This window comes from Tachysurus vachellii, chromosome 16, assembly GCF_030014155.1.
Source record: "Tachysurus vachellii isolate PV-2020 chromosome 16, HZAU_Pvac_v1, whole genome shotgun sequence".
In the NCBI taxonomy this organism is placed as follows: Eukaryota; Metazoa; Chordata; class Actinopteri; order Siluriformes; family Bagridae; genus Tachysurus; species Tachysurus vachellii.
In genome coordinates, this window is record NC_083475.1 from 19,615,683 (window position 1) to 19,635,682 (window position 20,000).

The 20,000-nt window shown below is 40.1% G+C and overlaps 1 protein-coding gene across 1 annotated transcript in view; it reads left to right on the forward strand.

Moving 5' to 3' along the window:
- exoc4 (exocyst complex component 4) overlaps positions 1-20,000 on the forward strand; it is a 160,910-nt gene that overhangs the window by 2,819 nt on the left and 138,091 nt on the right. The window contains exons 4-6 of the mRNA XM_060889656.1: positions 5,360-5,547; positions 11,044-11,144; positions 15,763-15,991. Of these exons, the coding sequence (XP_060745639.1) occupies positions 5,360-5,547; positions 11,044-11,144; positions 15,763-15,991 (518 nt within the window). The remainder of the gene's footprint in view (positions 1-5,359; positions 5,548-11,043; positions 11,145-15,762; positions 15,992-20,000) is intronic.

Below are 20,000 nucleotides of genomic sequence, written 5' to 3' on the forward strand. Positions count from 1 at the left end.
GAAGGTTTTCTGAAGTACCTAATATTAAAGCAGCTCTAAATGACTTTCACACACACACACACACACACACACAGAGATTAGCAGACATCAGGATTATAAAGAAAAAAATGACATGTGGTTATCTCATCAGCCAATCAGGTGACAGCAGCATAATCGGCATCAATCATTCAGGTACATTGTAAGAGCTTTATGTATTGAGATCAGAGAGATCAGAGGAGAATGACCAGAGCTGCCAGGAAGTTTATTGTATCGCAAATAAACACTCTGGTCAACCACGGTGAGGAGAAAAACATCTAAGGATGAACACGTCTAACCTTCAGTTGGGTGATGAGGTAGAACAGCAGAAGAGCGAACAGAGTGACCAGGTGGACAGACTCACTCAAACTGAACAGTGGTACGGAGTAATAGGTCTTAAAATGAACAATATTAAAGGCAGAAAAAAAAATGTGGTTAAACTCATAAAACTTGCAGTAACCCCTGCAAATAAATATGAGAGAGAGGAAGGGGAAAAAGGATGGACGGAGAGAGAGAGAGAGAAGGACTGAGGAATGGACGGGATGAGAGAGTGAGTGAGTAGAGATGGGGGAAGATCAGAGGCAAAGAGAGACGGAGACGAGAGAGTGAGAGAGAGAGAGATGTGTGAGAGAGACAGACAGACAGACAGAGAGCAAGAGAGAGAGAGAGAGAGAGGCAAAAGTCGAGGAATGGAAAAAAGGATGGAGAGAGAGAAGGACTGAGGAATGGACAGTGAGTGAGTAGAGATGGGGGAAGATCAGAGGCAAAGAGAGAGAGAGAGGGTTGTGTGAGAGAGAGAGAGAGAGAGAGAGAGACGGAGACAGAGACAGAAAGAGAGTGAGAGCGAGAGAGGCAAAAGTTGAAGGGAAAAAAGCTGGATGGAGAGAGAGAAAACAGTAAATGGAAAGGATGGATGGAGAGGGAGACAGCTGGAGGGACACAGAGAGCAAGAGAGGGAAAGATAGAGATGAACAAATGCATGGACAGCAAGAGACAGACCGATACTGAGAGGGAGAGTAAGAGAGAGATAGTTAGCGGACAGACGGACTGGGAGATGGACTGAGGAATGGACAGAACGAGAGAGTGAGTGAGTAGAATAGAGATGGGGAAGATCAGAGGCAGAGAGAGAGATGCGCTATATTTTAATAACTACCTTTGGTGACTGTTCTAATACACCTGAAACATTACATAGTAATATTTATTAAAACGCAGAATATAAAATGAATCAAACTTGCAGCTCTGTGTAAAGTATCCCTGTGTGTGTGTGTGTGTGTGTGTGTGTGTGTGTGTGTGTGTGTGTGTGTGTGAGAGAGAGAGAGATAGTGCTCAGACCGTACACACACAGTCAATGCGGCTCAGCCTCCCTCGTCTCTTGTTACCAAAAGGTTCTGGCAGATAAACAGACACATGAAGTTCATAGCTTTAGTTTTGCACGCTGCAGTTAATTAGCGCTCGTTTACATGCACACGTGCACTTGACCTGCGTAATGCTTCCTCATGTCTGCTTAGGGGGCAGACGTGCAGATATGTCAGGATGGTCTCTCCAGAGTGCTATCAGTCCACCATTAACCCCTCATCATAATATACAACCTTACATTACTGCCAGGCAGATTTATTATTAACACTGAGAGAGAGAGAGAGAGAGAGGGGAGGGGGGGGGGGGGTAAGAGCACAAAAAAGAGGTGAGGGGGAGAGAGAGATACAAATGGAGAGAGAAATACCGATAGACCCAGAGAGAGAGACAGATGGGGAGAGAGAGAGAGAGAGATACAGAGAGAGAAACCAATGGGAGAGAGTGTGTGAGAGAGAGAGAGACACACACAGATGGAGAGAGAAATACAGATAGACTCAGAGAGACACAGAGAGAGATACAGATGGGGGAGAGAGAGAGTGAGATACAGAGAGAGATACAGATAGACACAGATAGACTCAGAGAGAGATAGAGAGAGACACAGAGAGATATACGGATGGGGAGAGAGAGGGAGATACAGAGAGAGACACAGAGAGATATTCAGATGGGGGAGAGAGAGCTCGAGATACAGAGAGAGACACAGATGGAGAGAGAGATACAGATAGACTCAGAGAGAGACAGAGATTTACAGATGGCGTGAGAGATACAGATAGACTCAGAGAGAGACACAGATGGAGAGAGATACAGAGACTCAGAGAGAGACACAGATGGAGAGAGATACAGATAGACTCAGAGAGAGACACAGATGGAGAGAGATACAGATAGACTCAGAGAGAGACACAGATGGAGAGAGATACAGATAGACTCAGAGAGAGACACAGATGGAGAGAGATACAGAGACTCAGAGAGAGACACAGATGGAGAGAGATACAGATAGACTCAGAGAGAGACACAGATGGAGAGAGATACAGATAGACTCAGAGAGAGACACAGATGGAGAGAGATACAGATAGACTCAGAGAGAGACACAGATGGAGAGAGATACAGAGACTCAGAGAGAGACACAGATGGAGAGAGATACAGATAGACTCAGAGAGAGACACAGATGGAGAGAGATACAGATAGACTCAGAGAGACACAGATGGAGAGAGATACAGATAGACTCAGAGAGACACAGATGGAGAGAGATACAGATAGACTCAGAGAGAGACACAGATGGAGAGAGATACGGATAGACTCAGAGAGACACAGATGGAGAGAGATACGGATAGACTCAGAGAGACACAGATGGAGAGAGATACAGATAGACTCAAAGAGAGACACAGATGGAGAGAGAGATACAGATAGACTCAAAGAGAGACACAGATGGAGAGAGAGATACAGATAGACTCAGAGAGAGAGAGACAGATGGAGAGAGAGATACAGATAGACTCAGAGAGAGAGACAGATGGAGAGAGAGATACAGATTGACTCAGAGAGAGACACAGATGGAGAGAGAGACAGATGGAGAGAGAGATACAGATAGACTCAGATAGAGACACATATGGAGAGAGATACAGATAGACTCAGAGAGAGAGACAGATAGAGAGAGAGAGATACAGATAGACTCAGAGAGAGATACAGATGGAGAGAGATACAGATAGACTCAGAGAGAGATACAGATAGAGAGAGCGACTGATCCAGACCCAGAGCCACACAGATGGACAGAGTGAGAGTTGAGAGTACAGTGAAACTGAGAAGAGAGAGGGATTTGAGAACGAGGATGATATGGAGTCATCACTTGGAAAGCACTCAGTGCTGCTCATAACGGTCCACACGCACAGACTGAAGGTACATCAGATGACCGTCGACGCTTCCACTCAGAAACCACAAAGATGTCTTGAGACACTCAAGTCTCCATCAGCGACCAGCTGATAAATTCAACAACAAAAATACGAACAAAAAGAATTTCCTGGTTACACATTTTACACTGTTTTGACCATGTTGTAGACGGTAATAGAAGGGAAATGATATCAAATCCTCTCCAGTGTCACCCAGGTCTTCTGCAGGTGTCTTCCTCATGTAGTCTCAGGGAGTTGTTCCTCATCACCTCGCCTCTGGCTCGCTCATTAGAGACGAATACGTTTAAAACAAAGCTCCTGATTCGATGTCTTCCTATAAGGCAGCTCTTTTACATGGTCAGTTGTTAAAAGCGCTATAGAAATAAAATTGAATGGAAATTGAAAAGGCTTGAAGGTCTGAGTCATGCAGCACAGAGAGAGAGATACGTGAGGTCAGGTGATGTGAGTGGAGTAAAGAAATGAAGCTCTGTAACAAGATTTAAATGTCCTTCACTCTTCCTGGACTGAAGCTGAGAGCAGCAGATGCAGCGCGGAGCCTGAGGGACAACGCGTCGTTTACGGTTTCTTCATCGTCGTCGTCGTCGTCCTCATCGGATTGAGAATTATTTATTTATTTATTTATTTATTTATTAATTTTATTACAACAACTCTGACCTTGTGCTCTTTTATAGATCGTCTAATGGCCTGAGGTTTATTCAAATCCATTTCATCTAATTATTAAACGCTCTATCTTTTTATAGCCTCCGTAATCTATCCCTTTATCGTCTAACGTCAATGTGAGTATTGGATTGTATATAATCATTTCTTATCTGCTGGTGCTGCTGTTTGATTAAACTCTACAGATCGTACCGTTCGAGCTCGCGGTTTCATTTCTGTCCTATAATCCAAAGATGCGCTTTTTTTTGTTGTGACTTTTAGTTTTTGTTCTTTCTGCACCCTTTGTTTCATTAAACTCTCACCCAATAACCAGTTGTTCTGATAGTCAAAATCTGTGTAGGCTTAAACTATAGGCTTAAACTATAGGGTCAACTATAGGGTCAACTACAGGGTTAAACAGAGGGTTAACCAGAGGTTTAACCACAGGGCTAACAATAGGGCTAACTACAGGGCTAACTATAGGGTTAACCACAGGGTTAACCACAGGGTTAACTACAGGGTTAACTACAGGGTCAACTACAGGGTCAACTACAGGGTCAACCAGAGGGTCAACCAGAGGGTCAACTACAGGGTTAACCAGAGGTTTAACCACAGGGCTAACTATAGGGCTAACTACAGGGCTAACTACAGGGCTAACTACAGGGTCAACCAGAGGGTTAACCACAGGGTTAACCGCAGGTCTAACTACAGGGCTAACCAGAGGATTAACTACAGGGTTAACCAGAGGATTAACTACAGGGTTAACCAGAGGATTAACTACAGGGTTAACCAGAGGATTAACTACAGGGTTAACCAGAGGGCTAACCGCAGGGCTAACCACAGGGCTAACCACAGGGCTAACCACAGGGCTAACCACAGGGCTAACTACAGGGCTAACTACAGGGCTAACTACAGGGTCAACCAGAGGGTTAGCTACAGGGCTAACTACAGGGCTAACTACAGGGCTAACTACAGGGTCAACCAGAGGGCTAACTACAGGGCTAACTACAGGGCTAACTACAGGGCTAACTACAGGGTCAACCAGAGGGTTAACTACAGGGCTAACTACAGGGTTAACCACAGGGTTATTATCAACCTTTATTAAAACCAGGCAAAATAATCTATTGAAAAAAATAATTTATTCATTCATGTATTTGGAGAAAGTTCTGATTTTCATTTAACACAAATCTCTTTGTTTTATATACAAGCAATTTGTCACTTTGTGTTGTTAATGTTTATACCATTGTTGTAGAGAGAATTGGAAATGTGTGTTTTTTTTGTTTTGCTTTTTTTGTTTTTATACAAATCAATTTTTCTAAGCCTTCATAGCCACAAGTTTGAATTTGACATGTTCCCTGATGTGATTTTATTTATTTGTTTGTTTGTTTATTTATTTATTTATTTTTTTGGTGTCTGTATCGGTGAATGCAGCATGTGTTCTGTGTTTTTGTGTGCAGGTGTCAGCAGTGGAGTCTCTGGAGGGGCCCCTGCTGCAGGTGGAGGGTCTGAGTGACCTGAGGCTGGAGCTGCACAGCAAGAAGCTCAACATTCATCTGGTGCTGATCGATGAGCTGCACCGCCACCTCTACATCAAGTCCACCAGCCGCGTGGGCCAGAGGGGCAAGGACAAAGGACGGCTCGGAGGGTGAGCGAACACACACACACACACACACAGGCTCCTAGGCATTGTTCCTCAAGGGTTGATTTTACTTTTAAGCATTTTAAATCATTAGGTTTGATTATTATAAACCGAAATCACATCAGATCTACCAAAATACAAAAAGCTACCAAGTCAAACTTTCAGCATTTCTTAACAAGAGCACTGTTTTTCTCTTCATGCGAACTAACATAACTCGGAGGTTCACAAAGTTCTCATTATGATTCTTCTATACGCACCGTTCATCTACACCATCTACGCTATAAACAGTGAGTCGTGTGTTCACACTGAACAAGAAGACTTGCACTTAGAGTTCCCTGATGATTCACTTATTCAACTGTAAAAACAAACAAACAAGTGTGTGGAATCTCAGACGCTTCATTCACTCACAGCTTGGATTATGTAGAGGAAAATGGGTGGGGCTTGTTTGACACGTGTGTGTGAGACGACGTTTACCATCAACTAGTAAACGTCTAAGACTTCTAGTTAGTGTTCAGTTTGAGGCGAAACGACCCTGTTAACATTCATACACTAGGTGCTAGGCTATACTCCGTATACACGCCGTCATTAGTCCTTTAGAGTCGATATTTTCAGAAAATATTTTGAGCCTAAATAATGTTTTCTGATAGAATGATTTTTTGCCCCAAAATCCAGATATGAATAAGCAATTTTATGCAAATTAGGTTAAAAATGGTCAGATCCAACTGATTCAGGGAAATTCCTCTAGACCAGTGGTGCGAGGTTGTCTGATATTTTCCAAATCGCACAACTTGACCCCTTCATACTGGGATTTTAATTCCATTTAAAAAAACAAAAAACCCCGGAATAAACTGTTAATTCATTTGTGTTCATTCTTTATAGCAGGAATCATTTCAGCGTTTCTTAAATCTTCACCACTTCAACAATTACACACGATTGTATTAGATTTGTTCACGTTCCCCTTCCTGCGAACAAGTCGTTACTATAGAAACCAGAACGTATTTCGGGTGAGAACGTTGACGCTAAAGTAGACCTGCGATGTGCAGAGCTGCCAGGACAGAAAATTAATCAGCCAATCAGAATTGAGAATTGTACAGCACTGTGGTGTTTATAAATAGATTTCAGGTGAAGGTTGTATTAATGTCACCTTAACGAATCATTTTGATTGGTTATGCTAGTCTTTCTTTCCACTTACTGTGCCTCAGTTACTAAAAAAAATTGTTTTTACCAGATGCCATGTGAGTATCACCATCTTTGTTTCTCGATCTTTTATCCTACAATTTTTGTATATTTGTTTGTTTTTGTGTTTGTTTGTTTATTTATTTATTTATTTATTTATTTATTTGGCACAAAGGGACACTTTCCTTATTTGCATAGGAAGCAGAAGTCGCCGTAGTGAGGACATGCCACGTGTAATTAACAGTAAGCTAACTGCTTGCCGTCGCTCGGTTATCTCAGTAAGCTTATTACGGAAATTGTACAGAAACGATGTTCGTAACGAGCTTATTTTATAAAATTAAATAAAAAACGGTGCAGATGTTTCCGCCGATTATTTCATTCTAAAAGCAAATAATAATTCCCTCATTATTCTGATCAGTAATTACGAGAAATAACGGCTCACGCTTTCGGTGCGTGTTAAAAACACGGCACACAGAATTTCACAGAACATCACATTTGTTGCTGTTGATGAGTTAAAGAACTGATTCGAATATTAGTATGTCGCAGAGCTCAGGTTAACATCCGGCGCCTCGGCTTCTCGTTATAACCCCTATACGGAGAACGTCAGACAGAAATAACAGATTAGATTAATTATGGATCGCACACGGAATATGCAGGACGTTGATGTCGAATGTAGTGTCAGTCGTCACCCTGAAATAGGAGCAAATGAATCATTCGTTGACGCCGGGAGGAAAAGGAAAGTGTCGGTCTGAAAAACCCATTCGTTGCCGCTTAAGGCCGACCCGAGGTCGAGTCTTAATACTCTACGTCTACGAGTATAATAATATTACACTCTACATGCCTTTGTGCATGTTTAGTGGTAGCTTGTAGATGACAGGATAAGATCATCAGAATGTCACAACTTATTGATGGTAAGAGCTAAAGTTTCTGAAGCCCTCTTCAACGATTGGTCCGAGGAGTCGTTCCAGCCAATCGTGCGGATTTGTTGCCGTACTGCGTCAGAACTAATTTACATAAAGTTGAGGAAAAATGTCAATCTGTATATGTGTGTCATTCGTCCACATCGCACCGTCCACACCCTAGCAACCACCTGGCAACACCCAGCTAGGATCCTGGAAACCTCTAAACACCCTAGCAACCAGCTAGGTTAGCATAGCAACCACCTAACACCATTCTAACAACCACCTGAATTTTTAAAGCAGTCACCTAGCAAACAAATGCCAAATGTCCATCTTAACAACATTTTCAGACGTTTTAAACGTTTCATTGCATTAAGCATTTTAACCTTTACACACGATCAACTTTGAGCCTTTTAACATTTTAAAATCAGTGACATTAAAACACTAACATTGTTTAGCCTGCTCTGTCTAGCCAACATCAGAGTTCATCCATGACCTTTGACCTTCGCGTTATTACAGTCGAACGTATCTTTAGTTAAAATAATGATCTTGTGGAAGCGATTCTTTGTTTTAAACAAAGATTGTTTGTGTTTGTTTTTTTTTTTTTTTTTTTCCTTCTTCTTCCTGGTCAAGAGACTAATGTTTTCTGCACCATTTGAACCTGTCACCTTGCTGTATTTTATTTTCTTTTATTTCCCAAATCCACCCTGTCTACAGCTAAACCCGGCTCGCTTTCTATTTTTCCCAGGTTTAAGTGTTAATCCGAGATGAGCTCCCGCCCGGCGTCTTGTTTCCATACATGCTGCTGTTCAGTGCAAACACAGATAACTGATTCACAGGCGAGCGACGAGACTGAGAGGAATCATAATGCACCATTTTTTCCTTTCCAGCAGCAGCAGCAGCAGTCGCCTCACAGCAGTCGCCTAGAGATTAGTCACCCGCGTGTCGGCCAGCAGTTCCACGCCGCCGCTGTTTCCATGCTAATTCCTTTGTGTTCGTTAAGTCTCCACAGTGTAGCGCATTAGGCTAATGCAGGTTGGCGACCCCGCTGTGCTAAAGTGTGGTGTTGTGCTGCTGTTTTTTTGATCTCAGGAGTGTGTCTGTGCGTTTTTAAACCACGTTTCTATGGCGCTGCAATTACAGCTCGTAGCTTTCATGAGACAATGTGTTTTATTAGTCAGGGTCAGAAGTCGGCATCAGTGGCTTCATATGTTTTTGGCTCTTTTAGGAGAAATTAAACTTTTTTTTTTTAAGGTTTAAAATAGTTTATTGTTCATAAACCACCTAGCAACCGACTGGCTTAGCATAACGACCACCTAGCAACCGACTGGCTTAGCATAACGACCACCTAGCAACCGACTGGCTTAGCATAACGACCACCTAGCAACCGACTGGCTTAGCATAACGACCACCTAGCAACCGACTGGCTTAGCATAACGACCACCTAGCAACCGACTGGCTTAGCATACCGACCACCTAGCAACCGACTGGCTTAGCATAACGACCACCTAGCAACCGACTGGCTTAGCATAACGACCACCTAGCAACCGACTGGCTTAGCATAACGACCACCTAGCAACCGACTGGCTTAGCATAACGACCACCTAGCAACCGACTGGCTTAGCATAACGACCACCTAGCAACCGACTGGCTTAGCATAACGACCACCTAGCAACCGACTGGCTTAGCATAACGACCACCTAGCAACCGACTGGCTTAGCATAACGACCACCTAGCAACCGACTGGCTTAGCATAACGACCACCTAGCAACCGACTGGCTTAGCATAACGACCACCTAGCAACCGACTGGCTTAGCATAACGACCACCTAGCAACCAATTGGAATATCCTAACAACATTTTTTATTTTTGAACCCTTAAACATGTTTTAACATTTTAACCTTTACATGTGATCAGCTTTTAGTCTTTACACACAGAACTGTTAAAGGTTTATTCATTTGTCGCTTTGCACGTACACAACATATTAGCCAATTAGCATGTTATCTATTATCGTGAACATACACTAGACAGATATCTATCTAGCAAACAAACCGCTTCCATCAGAAAGTGTGAGACCGTTACGTGTGACGTATCCGAAGGACATTTTCTTCCTCCTTAATATCACAGACGACGTGATTTACTCTGGTTTAAAACCCACGGCTGAAGCTCATGAACCGAGGACCAGAAGAGAAGAGAAGAGAAGCGGTCGTATTTCAGAACATTTATCCTATAAACGCTTGACAGAACAGCCACAGCTTTGGGGGGATTCTGGGTAAAAAAAAAATCACGTAAACTCCTCGGCTGAGCCGCGAAGCTGCGAGCACGCCGCCGCTACAGGATATTGGCGATGACGTGTGACGGGTTTAATAAAGACATCAGTGTAAGTGAGAGTTTATGGAGCGGGAGTGTTGACGCTGCAACGCCGTGATCGGTGTGTAAATCTGATAACGCCACTCTGTGGAGGTCTTTCCTCAGCTCATTTCACTTGTTTACGTGAAATGCTTAGTGTTTAGTTTTGACACATTGACAGCCAAACTTCTACTTTTAATGACTTTTATCTTTAGAAAATGACAGTGTGTGTGATTCATCTGCTTTTTTTATTTTTTTTATGGGACAAAAGATTTAACTGGTTTATATCAGTATAATAAATCCCTAAAACAAAAAAAGCACAAAAAAACCCACTTCCGCATACATATAAATTTCAGCACATTCTGTCCAGGAAAAAATATATATTTTTTATTTTATTATTTTTAATAATATTTGATAATAAAAATTTAGATATAAGAGGGGAAAATATATTTTTTTAATATATTTATAATTTAAATATGTAGAATTTGTTGTAAAAAAAAAAAATATATAAAAATATATATATATATACAAATATATATATATATATATATATATATATATATATATAATATAAATATAAATTATTTTCCCCTTTGAAGGGTTTTGGATTTTTTTTTTTTTTGCTAAAAAATGTATCATCATTAACTTTATTATTATTATTATTATTATTATTATTATTATTATTATTATTATTATTATAAAAAAGTTTGACGAGCTCCGTCTTTTATCTATCTTTACTGTTTTAGCTGCTGTAGCAAAAGCTGTAACGGATATCAGCTCTAAATTGATTTAAAAAAAAAAGTATGACGTGAAATTACACTTTTTTTTTTTTTTTTTTTTTTTGAATTCATTAAAGAAGGATGCGACGTCGGAGGAATAAAACACCGGGAGGTTCCATTAGTGAAACTGAAACAGCTCTTTATTGATAATTTTCCTATAAAAGCACAACTCGAGTGTTTTGTGTCAGTAGAAATGTTTTTCAGATTTATAAACATAGATTTTGTCGCCTGTTTAGAGTCGTTAAACTTTTTTTTTTTTTTTTTTTTAAATTTATATTCCCTTTTGGATTTTATTCTCAGGTCTACTCCAAAGGACTCATCTATTTTAGAAGTCAGCGGCATGTCCACTCCGAGGAAACTCACCGAGACGTCCCAGTTCAGCACTCCGGCAGCATCCAGCAGTAAGTAAACAACAACAACAACAACACAAGAACAAAACAGGGAGAAAAACAACTCAGATTCTTCGCAGCCGTAATGACAAATTCACCCCTTTCCACACTTCAGGGTCTTAATGCACTCAGACAGATGGGCTTTCACAGCTGGATTCTTGTTTTTTGTTGTTAAAGCCCTGACAGATTCTGTAAAATACAGATTTTTTTTTTCCAGCTGAGCAATTCTGACATTTTATCATTATGTATTATATACTGACTCGAGACAAACTTCAACAGAAAATCCACTATTTTACCTTTTCCTGCTTTTATTAGCTCAGTTAATATACACTTACAGGGTTCCCACGCATCCTCTAAAACCTGGAAATCCTGGAAAATTAATAACCAATGTTCCAGTCCTGGAAAACACATGGAAAATGAGAGAAAACATAAATTGTCCTGGAAAAAATCTTGTTGTCCTGGAAAATTATTATTTTTAAATATTCTTGATCATGTAAAGAACAGTTTACAACTCTGGTCGAAACAATTAACGTTAGTAACAGAAAGCGCTTTGTTCAGGGACGCCGAGTTTTGACGGGTTTTTTGTTATGCTGTTTAATCTCGCTGTGACGGAAGACGCTGTCTTGTGTTGGCGGTTTCAGGTGCTAGGAATGGTTTAAGTGCTCGAATGTTTTCAGCAAATGGTGACGGGTAACCAGGTTATATTAACCTTGTTAATCTGAATATCATGTGCAAGGGGAAGCACAGCAAACTAAAGCATGCATGACGGCATTGGTCTGAGAAAGGAGAGTGTATTAATATGTGCGGTCTTTTTATTTTATAAATGTTGAAATTTCATTCACATGACAAATTGTCTTTAAAAGTATAGTTAAGTAATAGCCATAAAGTGTACGTTGTTTTTAAGACTTCTGGAGAGAAGAACATATTACTTTAGGCTGCGAATCTGTGAGCCTTGTCTTTTTTTGCTAAATTTGAAATGTCCTGGAAAATGATCTCTGAAAAAGAGTGGGAACCCTGACTTACTCTTCATCAGGGACTTCATCAGCCTTACGTCAGGGTTAAACCAACCGTACAAACCAACATGAGACAAATCATAAAGATCGTTTATTAAACAGCTGTTGTTTTAAGTAAAAAAGTGTTTTTTATTCAGAACAAAGCCACTTTGAGACAATGTCCACTGTTAAAAGTGCTATACAAATAAAATTGAAAGTGACCATTGAAATTGTTTTGGAATTTCCTGGAACTATTACAATTTTTTGATTAAAATAAAATGTAACCATTTAAAAAAATATTTGAAATTAGCTTAAAATGTAAACAAATTTTAAATGAGTTTAATCACGTTTTAATTTCCTAGAACTATTCAGATTTTTATGAAATCAAATTCTTGTTTATTTTTTAAATCAAAACTATTTTTTGACAGAAGTAAAATTCTTCATGTTTTTGCGTTCATAATCTCGAATTTCTAATAAAGAATATTAAAATTTATTTTTTTTTCTTGATATTATACAAAATATATTCTTTCTGTAATCAGTCATCTGTAAATGTTTTGCCGTAAATATAATTTTTTTTTATTTTTATGTATTTCTTTTTTTTCTTTTAAACTGAAAACACAGAGAAAATCTTAAACACATTTGTGGAAATTAGTAGATTTCTTATATAAATTCTCCAAGTTTTCATATATTTACAAAAGCTATAATATGTCTGTTTTTTTTTTTTTGTTTGTTTGTTTTTTTTTACAGGTTTTTGCTAGTTAGCAATCAGTAACTCTCTCAGACAGAAATAAAGTATATATTTATTATAACATATTAGCATATAATACATTAAATATTATTATTTAAATAAATATATATGTATGTGTGTGTATATATACACATACACATGCTGTGCCCTTGTGCAATGCCCCTTAACCTTCAATTGCTCATTTAAAAAGTGAGTTGCTCTGGATAAGGGCGTCTGCCAAAAGTCAGTCTGTCTGTCTGTCTGTCTAGTATGTCATTTCTGTCATGGGCTGAAAGAATAAAAAACCGTCCCCTTTCACTTTGGTGTGTAGTGTTGAGTATTAGTCCTTAAACATACACACCTTTAGTGCTGAAGCTTGTTTTCAAGCGTAACATGAAGGGATATGATTGCACCATGTTCAGTAACAGCTGTAGCGAGTGTGGTGCCGTCCTGCTCTGGGATTATTAAGCAGCGTGAGCTGTCTGCACCACGGGGACCAAGGCCTCGTTAGCCCTGTGTGGGCTCTCGCCTCCTCTGGGGAACCCTGCTGCTTTTATCAGCTCCACCATCTTACCCAGCGTCAGCCTCTTCTTCCACATCTGCTGTCCCAGAGCTGTTAGTTCAAACACCACCACCAGCAGAACAATGCTCATTTCACTGACTTATCAACTAACTCACTACTTCGCACACAAGCTGTCTTCTCCAGTCCTCAGGGATCGACAGCAAGCAGTCCGTCAAGACATCGTGATAAATGAACGTGGATTTAATTAATTAGCTGTGTTAAGAATATTCCGAATAGAGCTTTAAAAATATGGTGTTATCCTCAAGCGTAAACTGTTGATTTCCACCCGGGCTTTCGAGCTACACGTAATGTACCGTGTCTGGTGTAAATCACATAAATTACACCAACTCTCTTTTTTTTTTTTCTTCAGAGGTTTTTATTGTGTCCATGTCGATGACTGAACGTCTTTATCACGTCTCAGGCAGCAGCGGTGTTAATATGAAACTCATACAAAAGTAAACACTCAGGATTTTAAGAATTTTTCGTGTTAGTGAAGGATTTCTGTTTTTATCTAGAATACTAAAGGTGACACATTTATAGAAAAGTTCCAGGTTATTTTTTCTCCACAAAAACGTTTGTATCTTCAGAGTAAATATTGATATCAAACCCATTTCTGTTCTCTGAGACGTTCCGAGTGTTCGTTCATCTAAAAACAAATTTATTTTCAACACTAAAACTCAATGTAACAGAGGGAAAAACACACGTCTCGCACCGAAAGCCAACTGAGTCCTGACTCATTTTAGATCAGACTCGCAGACAGATCGTTCGTTTTTTATGAAATAACCTTCATCTTTTTTTATGAACACATCATCCTCGCTAGCCAGCTTCTTGATGCGTCTTTTTAGTCTCGTTTTAAAACGCGTTTAGTTTTGTATTCCAGCTACCATTTAATCCAGTAAACTGATAAATAATGAAATCAGAGTGCATCATAGAACAAAAAGTTTTTCATTTCATTTAAATGTTCTATACGTAGAAATGAAAAATATTTAACATGTAGTTTAGGATTTCCTGATTTAAAAAAAATTCAGGGTGAAGATGCTTGAAATAAATATAGTGAACACAAGGTTTTTTTTAAATAACTTGAATTTCTAAGCATTAAAATTTTATTATTAGAAGTTATCTTGATTATTCTCTCTCTCTCTCTCTCTCTCTCTCTCTTTCTCTTTCTCTCTCACTTACTGTCCATCAGTTGATTACTTTCCCTTTAATTGGCTCTTTTTTTTTAATTTGCCAAAGCACACCCAGGGCCAAAGTAATTCTTGCGGTAACTGCACTTTATGCCAGCGCTGCATGAAAAGCGTGCAATTACTGAGACTGGCGGTACTTCAGGTGTAATAGAACGGTGCCACTAAAAGAAAAGTGCTTTCTCTCTGTGCTGTCGAGGTTCTTCCTTTTGTCACCCACTGTTCTGCCTAATGGCCTCGACGTTCCTCTTTTTTTGTTGTTTTTTTTTTTTTTTTACGTGATAATTGTAGTAATTATTGCGCAAACTACAGTCGAGAAAGTTCATCAAATTGCCATAAACATTTAGCGGCTTGAGGGAAATTAGCAGAGACGGGGGATAAAAAAAAAACGAGAACAGAAAGGTAGCGACGGAAAAGAGCGCGAAAGACTTGGCGTTTATTATGTGGTCGTTAAGTAAATGATAAGTTTATTGTACTTATAGCGCCATTCATCACGCGGTCAGGAAAACCTAGTTATTGCGCTAGAATACATGTTAGCTATTGCAACGTTCTCTTTCATTTTTTACATTTTTGTTATTAATTTTTATATATATAAAAGATATTTAATTTAGTTTTTTAATAAACAGTGAAAAGTTTTTTGTAATACAAAAATAACGCTATGTTGGCTGTTTATTTGCTAGAATTTAAACATATTTTGAAACATTTTGTATTGTAGAAACTCTTTTGTAAACGTGTTGTGATATTTTTGCCTCGTGCAAAATAAACTCCAATAACTGTTTTTTTACAAATTTGAAACAATTCTATACAGTGTCTGGACATATCAGTAACTCGCTTGTTTTTTTGTTTGTTTTCGTAGTCGCACTTTATCCTGAATCCCATTTTCGGTATCTGGAAAGGCAGCGATGTGCCAAACGTGTAGGAAGTAAATAAAGACGTAAACCAGATGCAAATTATATGTTATGATGAATCATATCTTCTCGCATGTTTAATATAGTTTCAGCTTAAACGGTTAACTAGCTCATGTGTTACTTTGTTAGCGACTACTACTGCTACAGTTAGCCCGGTCAGAGGAACCGGGCTGCACCGATAGGTTCACTCCTTCTAAATACATACTATTTCTGTAATATTGCTACCATTTCTGTATTTTGTGCTCTGTGTTTTGTAGTTCGAGATTTGCAGGACGATCTGGACGCAGACCCGGAAGAAAACAGCGCCGAGTTCATGGGGATCCTCATCAAAGCTTTGGCCAAACTCAAGAAGATCCCTGAGGCCATTAAAGCCATCATGGAGCGCCTAGAGCCAGAACTCAAGCAGATCCTTAAAAGATCCACCACCCAGATCGCAGATCATGCCTACCAGAGAGGAGAGAGCCTGGCACAGGACAACCAGCCGAGGTAAGAGGACGACACCCTGGAACCTCTATGTGAAGAAAGGTACCTTTGGTACGTTTGCAGCCTTTAGTTTAAACATGCTCCTGTTATTAAAATCAGCTACTTTATAGAATTAAATCGATATATCAGCATCTACAGCTGACTTCTAACCAGCTTCTGAGTTTTTTTTAATAGCATATGTCTAACCACACCACCTTCTCATTGCCCCCTGAACACAATACCGTCATCAATCTCTGACGGTTTAGGAGACACCATCTCTGTGTGACGATAAGTAAAGCCTGAGGTCCGGCTGATGGGTGTATATAAAACATCAACTATACTCTATTTACTATACTCTTTTCCAAAGTGTTTATTTCTACCCCTCCATTTCCTTCATGCCCTCTCTATCCCGTTAGGTCTCGTGGGATCGATGGTAGCCGTTCTCACATCTTATTCATAACTCCCTCATTTAGACAAATGGTGTTATCCATAAAACTACCCCAGCTTGCATTTCCTTAAGTATCGCAAGAAGCGGAGAGAAACAAAAGCAGTGGAAAGAGAAGGGAGATAATGATGGTACTTAAGAGAGCACTTACCCAGGGCAGAAATGAACTCGGCTTTCTCAAACCGTTATTATTCTCTCGCTTTTCTCTGGATTCTGATGCCCTAGCCCAGCTCCTGCGCTTCATTACACCGAGTGTGAAATATAGGGAAACTCTTTTGTTCAGATATTGTGCTCGGGTTCTTTATTGCTATGGGAACGTAAAGGGTTTTGGGTCCTGAGTCTCATACACTTACTACGCGTGATTGTTTTATTTTCAAGGACTAGACGTCTTGAACAGGGGTAGAAAAAGTAAAGAGAAATTGTACGTAAGTAAACGTACCATTCAAAATCTTTAAAAGTGAACAGTGCACTTTATATACGTGCAAGCAGCGACTAGTGGGTCCAAGCACCAAATGTCCTTCAGCATGTGGTAACCCTTGAAGATAACCCATTACTTGCGTGTCACTTCGTGCTTCCAATAGGAGGCGCTAATACCATGCCAGGACAGTACAATAACATGTATGTAAAATATCAGCTCCACCTGATGCATGTGTTATAACAGTGTCATGTGTTAATTAATCATGCTGACATGGCATTGAACTCAGGTTACATATCGTCGCTGTCGGGCGGAATCCTCGTATCTCCAAAACCGTTATTTTTCAGGAAATTAAAAAAACGCCGTACCTTATCTGCAGTGCACAGGGTTTAGTCCGCGTTACAGTGGATTGTCTTGCGCTAAATTCCTGTCCTCAGACGAGCACCAGAACTAGCGGGGGTCAAGATTTTTTTTTCTTTGAGCCCAGTGTTTTGAAGACATTTACCTCAGAAGACGTGTTGATTCGTTGCGACTCTTCTTGAGGAGAAATATGACGTGAAGCTCTCCCACGGAGTGAGGAAGAGGTGGACAGTTGAAGTGTCCAATGGAGTTATGAGATTTGCGCTCAAGCTATTTTCAAGACTTTAGATTGGTTAATAACTTGTAAAAATAACAGACCCACGTGGGGACTGACCAATAGCATCGATATGTGAAAAAATATGAAATCGACCAAATTTGGACATACGACAGCGACGATATGAAACGTAACCGGTAGTGTTTATAACAATGTAATAACACCCACATGCCTACAATGCTATCACATGACTTTATTACGTTATTACAATTGTTATTACATTGCTATTTAAACTAAGAAAAAAAAATTAACACTACACGATTTTTTTTATTTATATATCTATTTTATTATATATTTAGCTAATTCTGGTAGAAGCTGATTAGCTGATGTTTATTATTTCTTGAATTATTCTTTATTTAAAAAAAGAACTGATATCAATAGAAACTTAGTAAGAGAAAATGGAAGAACAAAAAAATTTTCAGAAGCAAAAAAATGCATCTTTTAATTTCTAACCGTGTGTAAAAAATGTCTCGATATTAAAGTTCGGTAATCCGTTTGAATCAGTTCTTGAGTACGGTGTGGGAACAAAGAGCTCTTGTTGTACACTGAAGTGTTTGTCATCCAGTTGGTTATGATTGCTCTGACTCTACATTTTACACTAATACTCAACTGAAATTACAGTTTTTTTATATAAAAAAAGATTTATCATAGAGGTCAAATAAAGAAATTGTAAACATTTTATATTTAATTACAACTTCATATTTATTTATATTCATAATATTCGTCTTAGCTCATCTTACACACACACAAAAAGTTAAGTTTTTTTATCCACATTAAATAAAAAGCATTAAACACACACACAAAAGAATAAAGCTCTTTAAGGATGTGTCGTTACACAGAAACAATCCACAGCAGGGTGGTACGACTGTAGGGTTGTACATCTACAACAGCGTAGTACGACTGACACACCTACAGACACGCTTATGGATACAGATGATATATAGCCTTGGATACACGCACCAAGATACACACTCACTAATGCATGACCTTGGATACACACACTAAGATGCACACACTAATGTGCACATCTTGGTCTTTTCTAATCTGATATTAAGTGGTATGTGTGTGTGTGTGTGTGTTTGTGTGTTAATGTGCTCACCTCCTGCACAACACCTCTGACTTTCCTCTCGTCTCATCTCTACTGGAGTCATCCACGTGTTTCTGTCCTTACCACTCTGACAGCACAAACTTAATGGCCTTGTTGCTATGGAAACCTCAGTGTAGACTCTCTCGCTCTCTCTGTCAGGATGTGTGTGTGTCCTTGGGTGTGTGTGTGTCTTTGGGGGTGTCTTTGGGGGTGTGTGTGTGTCTCTGGGTGTGTGTGTGTGTCTCTGGGGGTGTGTGTGTGTCTCTGGGGGTGTGTGTGTGTCTCTGGGGGTGTGTGTGTGTCTCTGGGGGTGTGTGTGTGTCTCTGGGGGTGTGGGTGTGTCTCTGGGGGTGTGGGTGTGTCTCTGGGGGTGTGGGGGTGTCTCTGGGGGTGTGTGTGTGTGTCTTTGGGGGGGTGTGTGTGTGTCTTTGGGGGGGTGGGTGTGTCTGGGGGGGTGGGTGTCTTTGGGAGTGGGTGTGTGTGTCTTTGGGAGTGGGTGTGTGTGTCTTTGGGAGTGGGTGTGTGTGTCTTTGGGGGTGGGTGTGTGTGTGTGTCTTTGGGGGTGGGTGTGTGTGTGTCTTTGGGGGTGGGTGTGTGTGTGTCTTTGGGGGTGGGTGTGTGTGTGTGTCTTTGGGGGTGTGTGTGTGTCTTTGGGGGTGTGTGTGTGTGTCTTTGGGGGTGTGTGTGTGTCTGGGGGTGTGTGTCTTTGCTTGTGTGTGTGTGTGTGTGTGTTTTTGGGGGGTGTGTGTCTTTGGGGGTGTGTGTGTGTCTTTGGGGGTGTGTGTCTCTGGGTGTGGGTGTGTGAGTCTCTGGGTGTGGGTGTGAGTCTCTGTGTCTCTGTCTCAGTGTCTCCGTGTGTGTTACTGTTTTTATGTGTGTATGTCTGTGGGTTTGTGTATTCGAAAGTGTGCATCTTAGTGTGTGTATCCAAGGTCATGCATTAGTGAGTGTGTATCTTGGTGCGTGTATCCAAGGCTATATATCATCTGTATCCATAAGCGTGTCTGTAGGTGTGTCAGTCGTATTACACTGTTGTAGATGTACAACCCTACAGTCGTACCACCCTGCTGTGGATTGTTTCTGTGTAACGACACATCCTTAAAGAGCTTTATTATTTTGTGTGTGTGTTTAATGCTTTTTATTTAATGTGGATAAAAAAACTTAACTTTTTAAATACACAAAACAGTCAGAAATTTCCTGTTTCCAGAAATGATCATTATCTTTAGCCCCCTGCCGTATACTGAATAGGTGTGACACTGATCTAATACCATTGTATCAATCCCCTTTAGTCTCACACTGTTTTTTTGCTTCCTGCATTTTTTCCTCCTTCCCTAAATCACCACCTGAGCGAGGCAACTTAGTGAAATCTGTCTGCTCCAGAAATGTCCCACTGTGCCACTGAAGACAAACCTCAGACAGATGTTTGTCCCCCTAGCGGCCCGGACGAGCTTG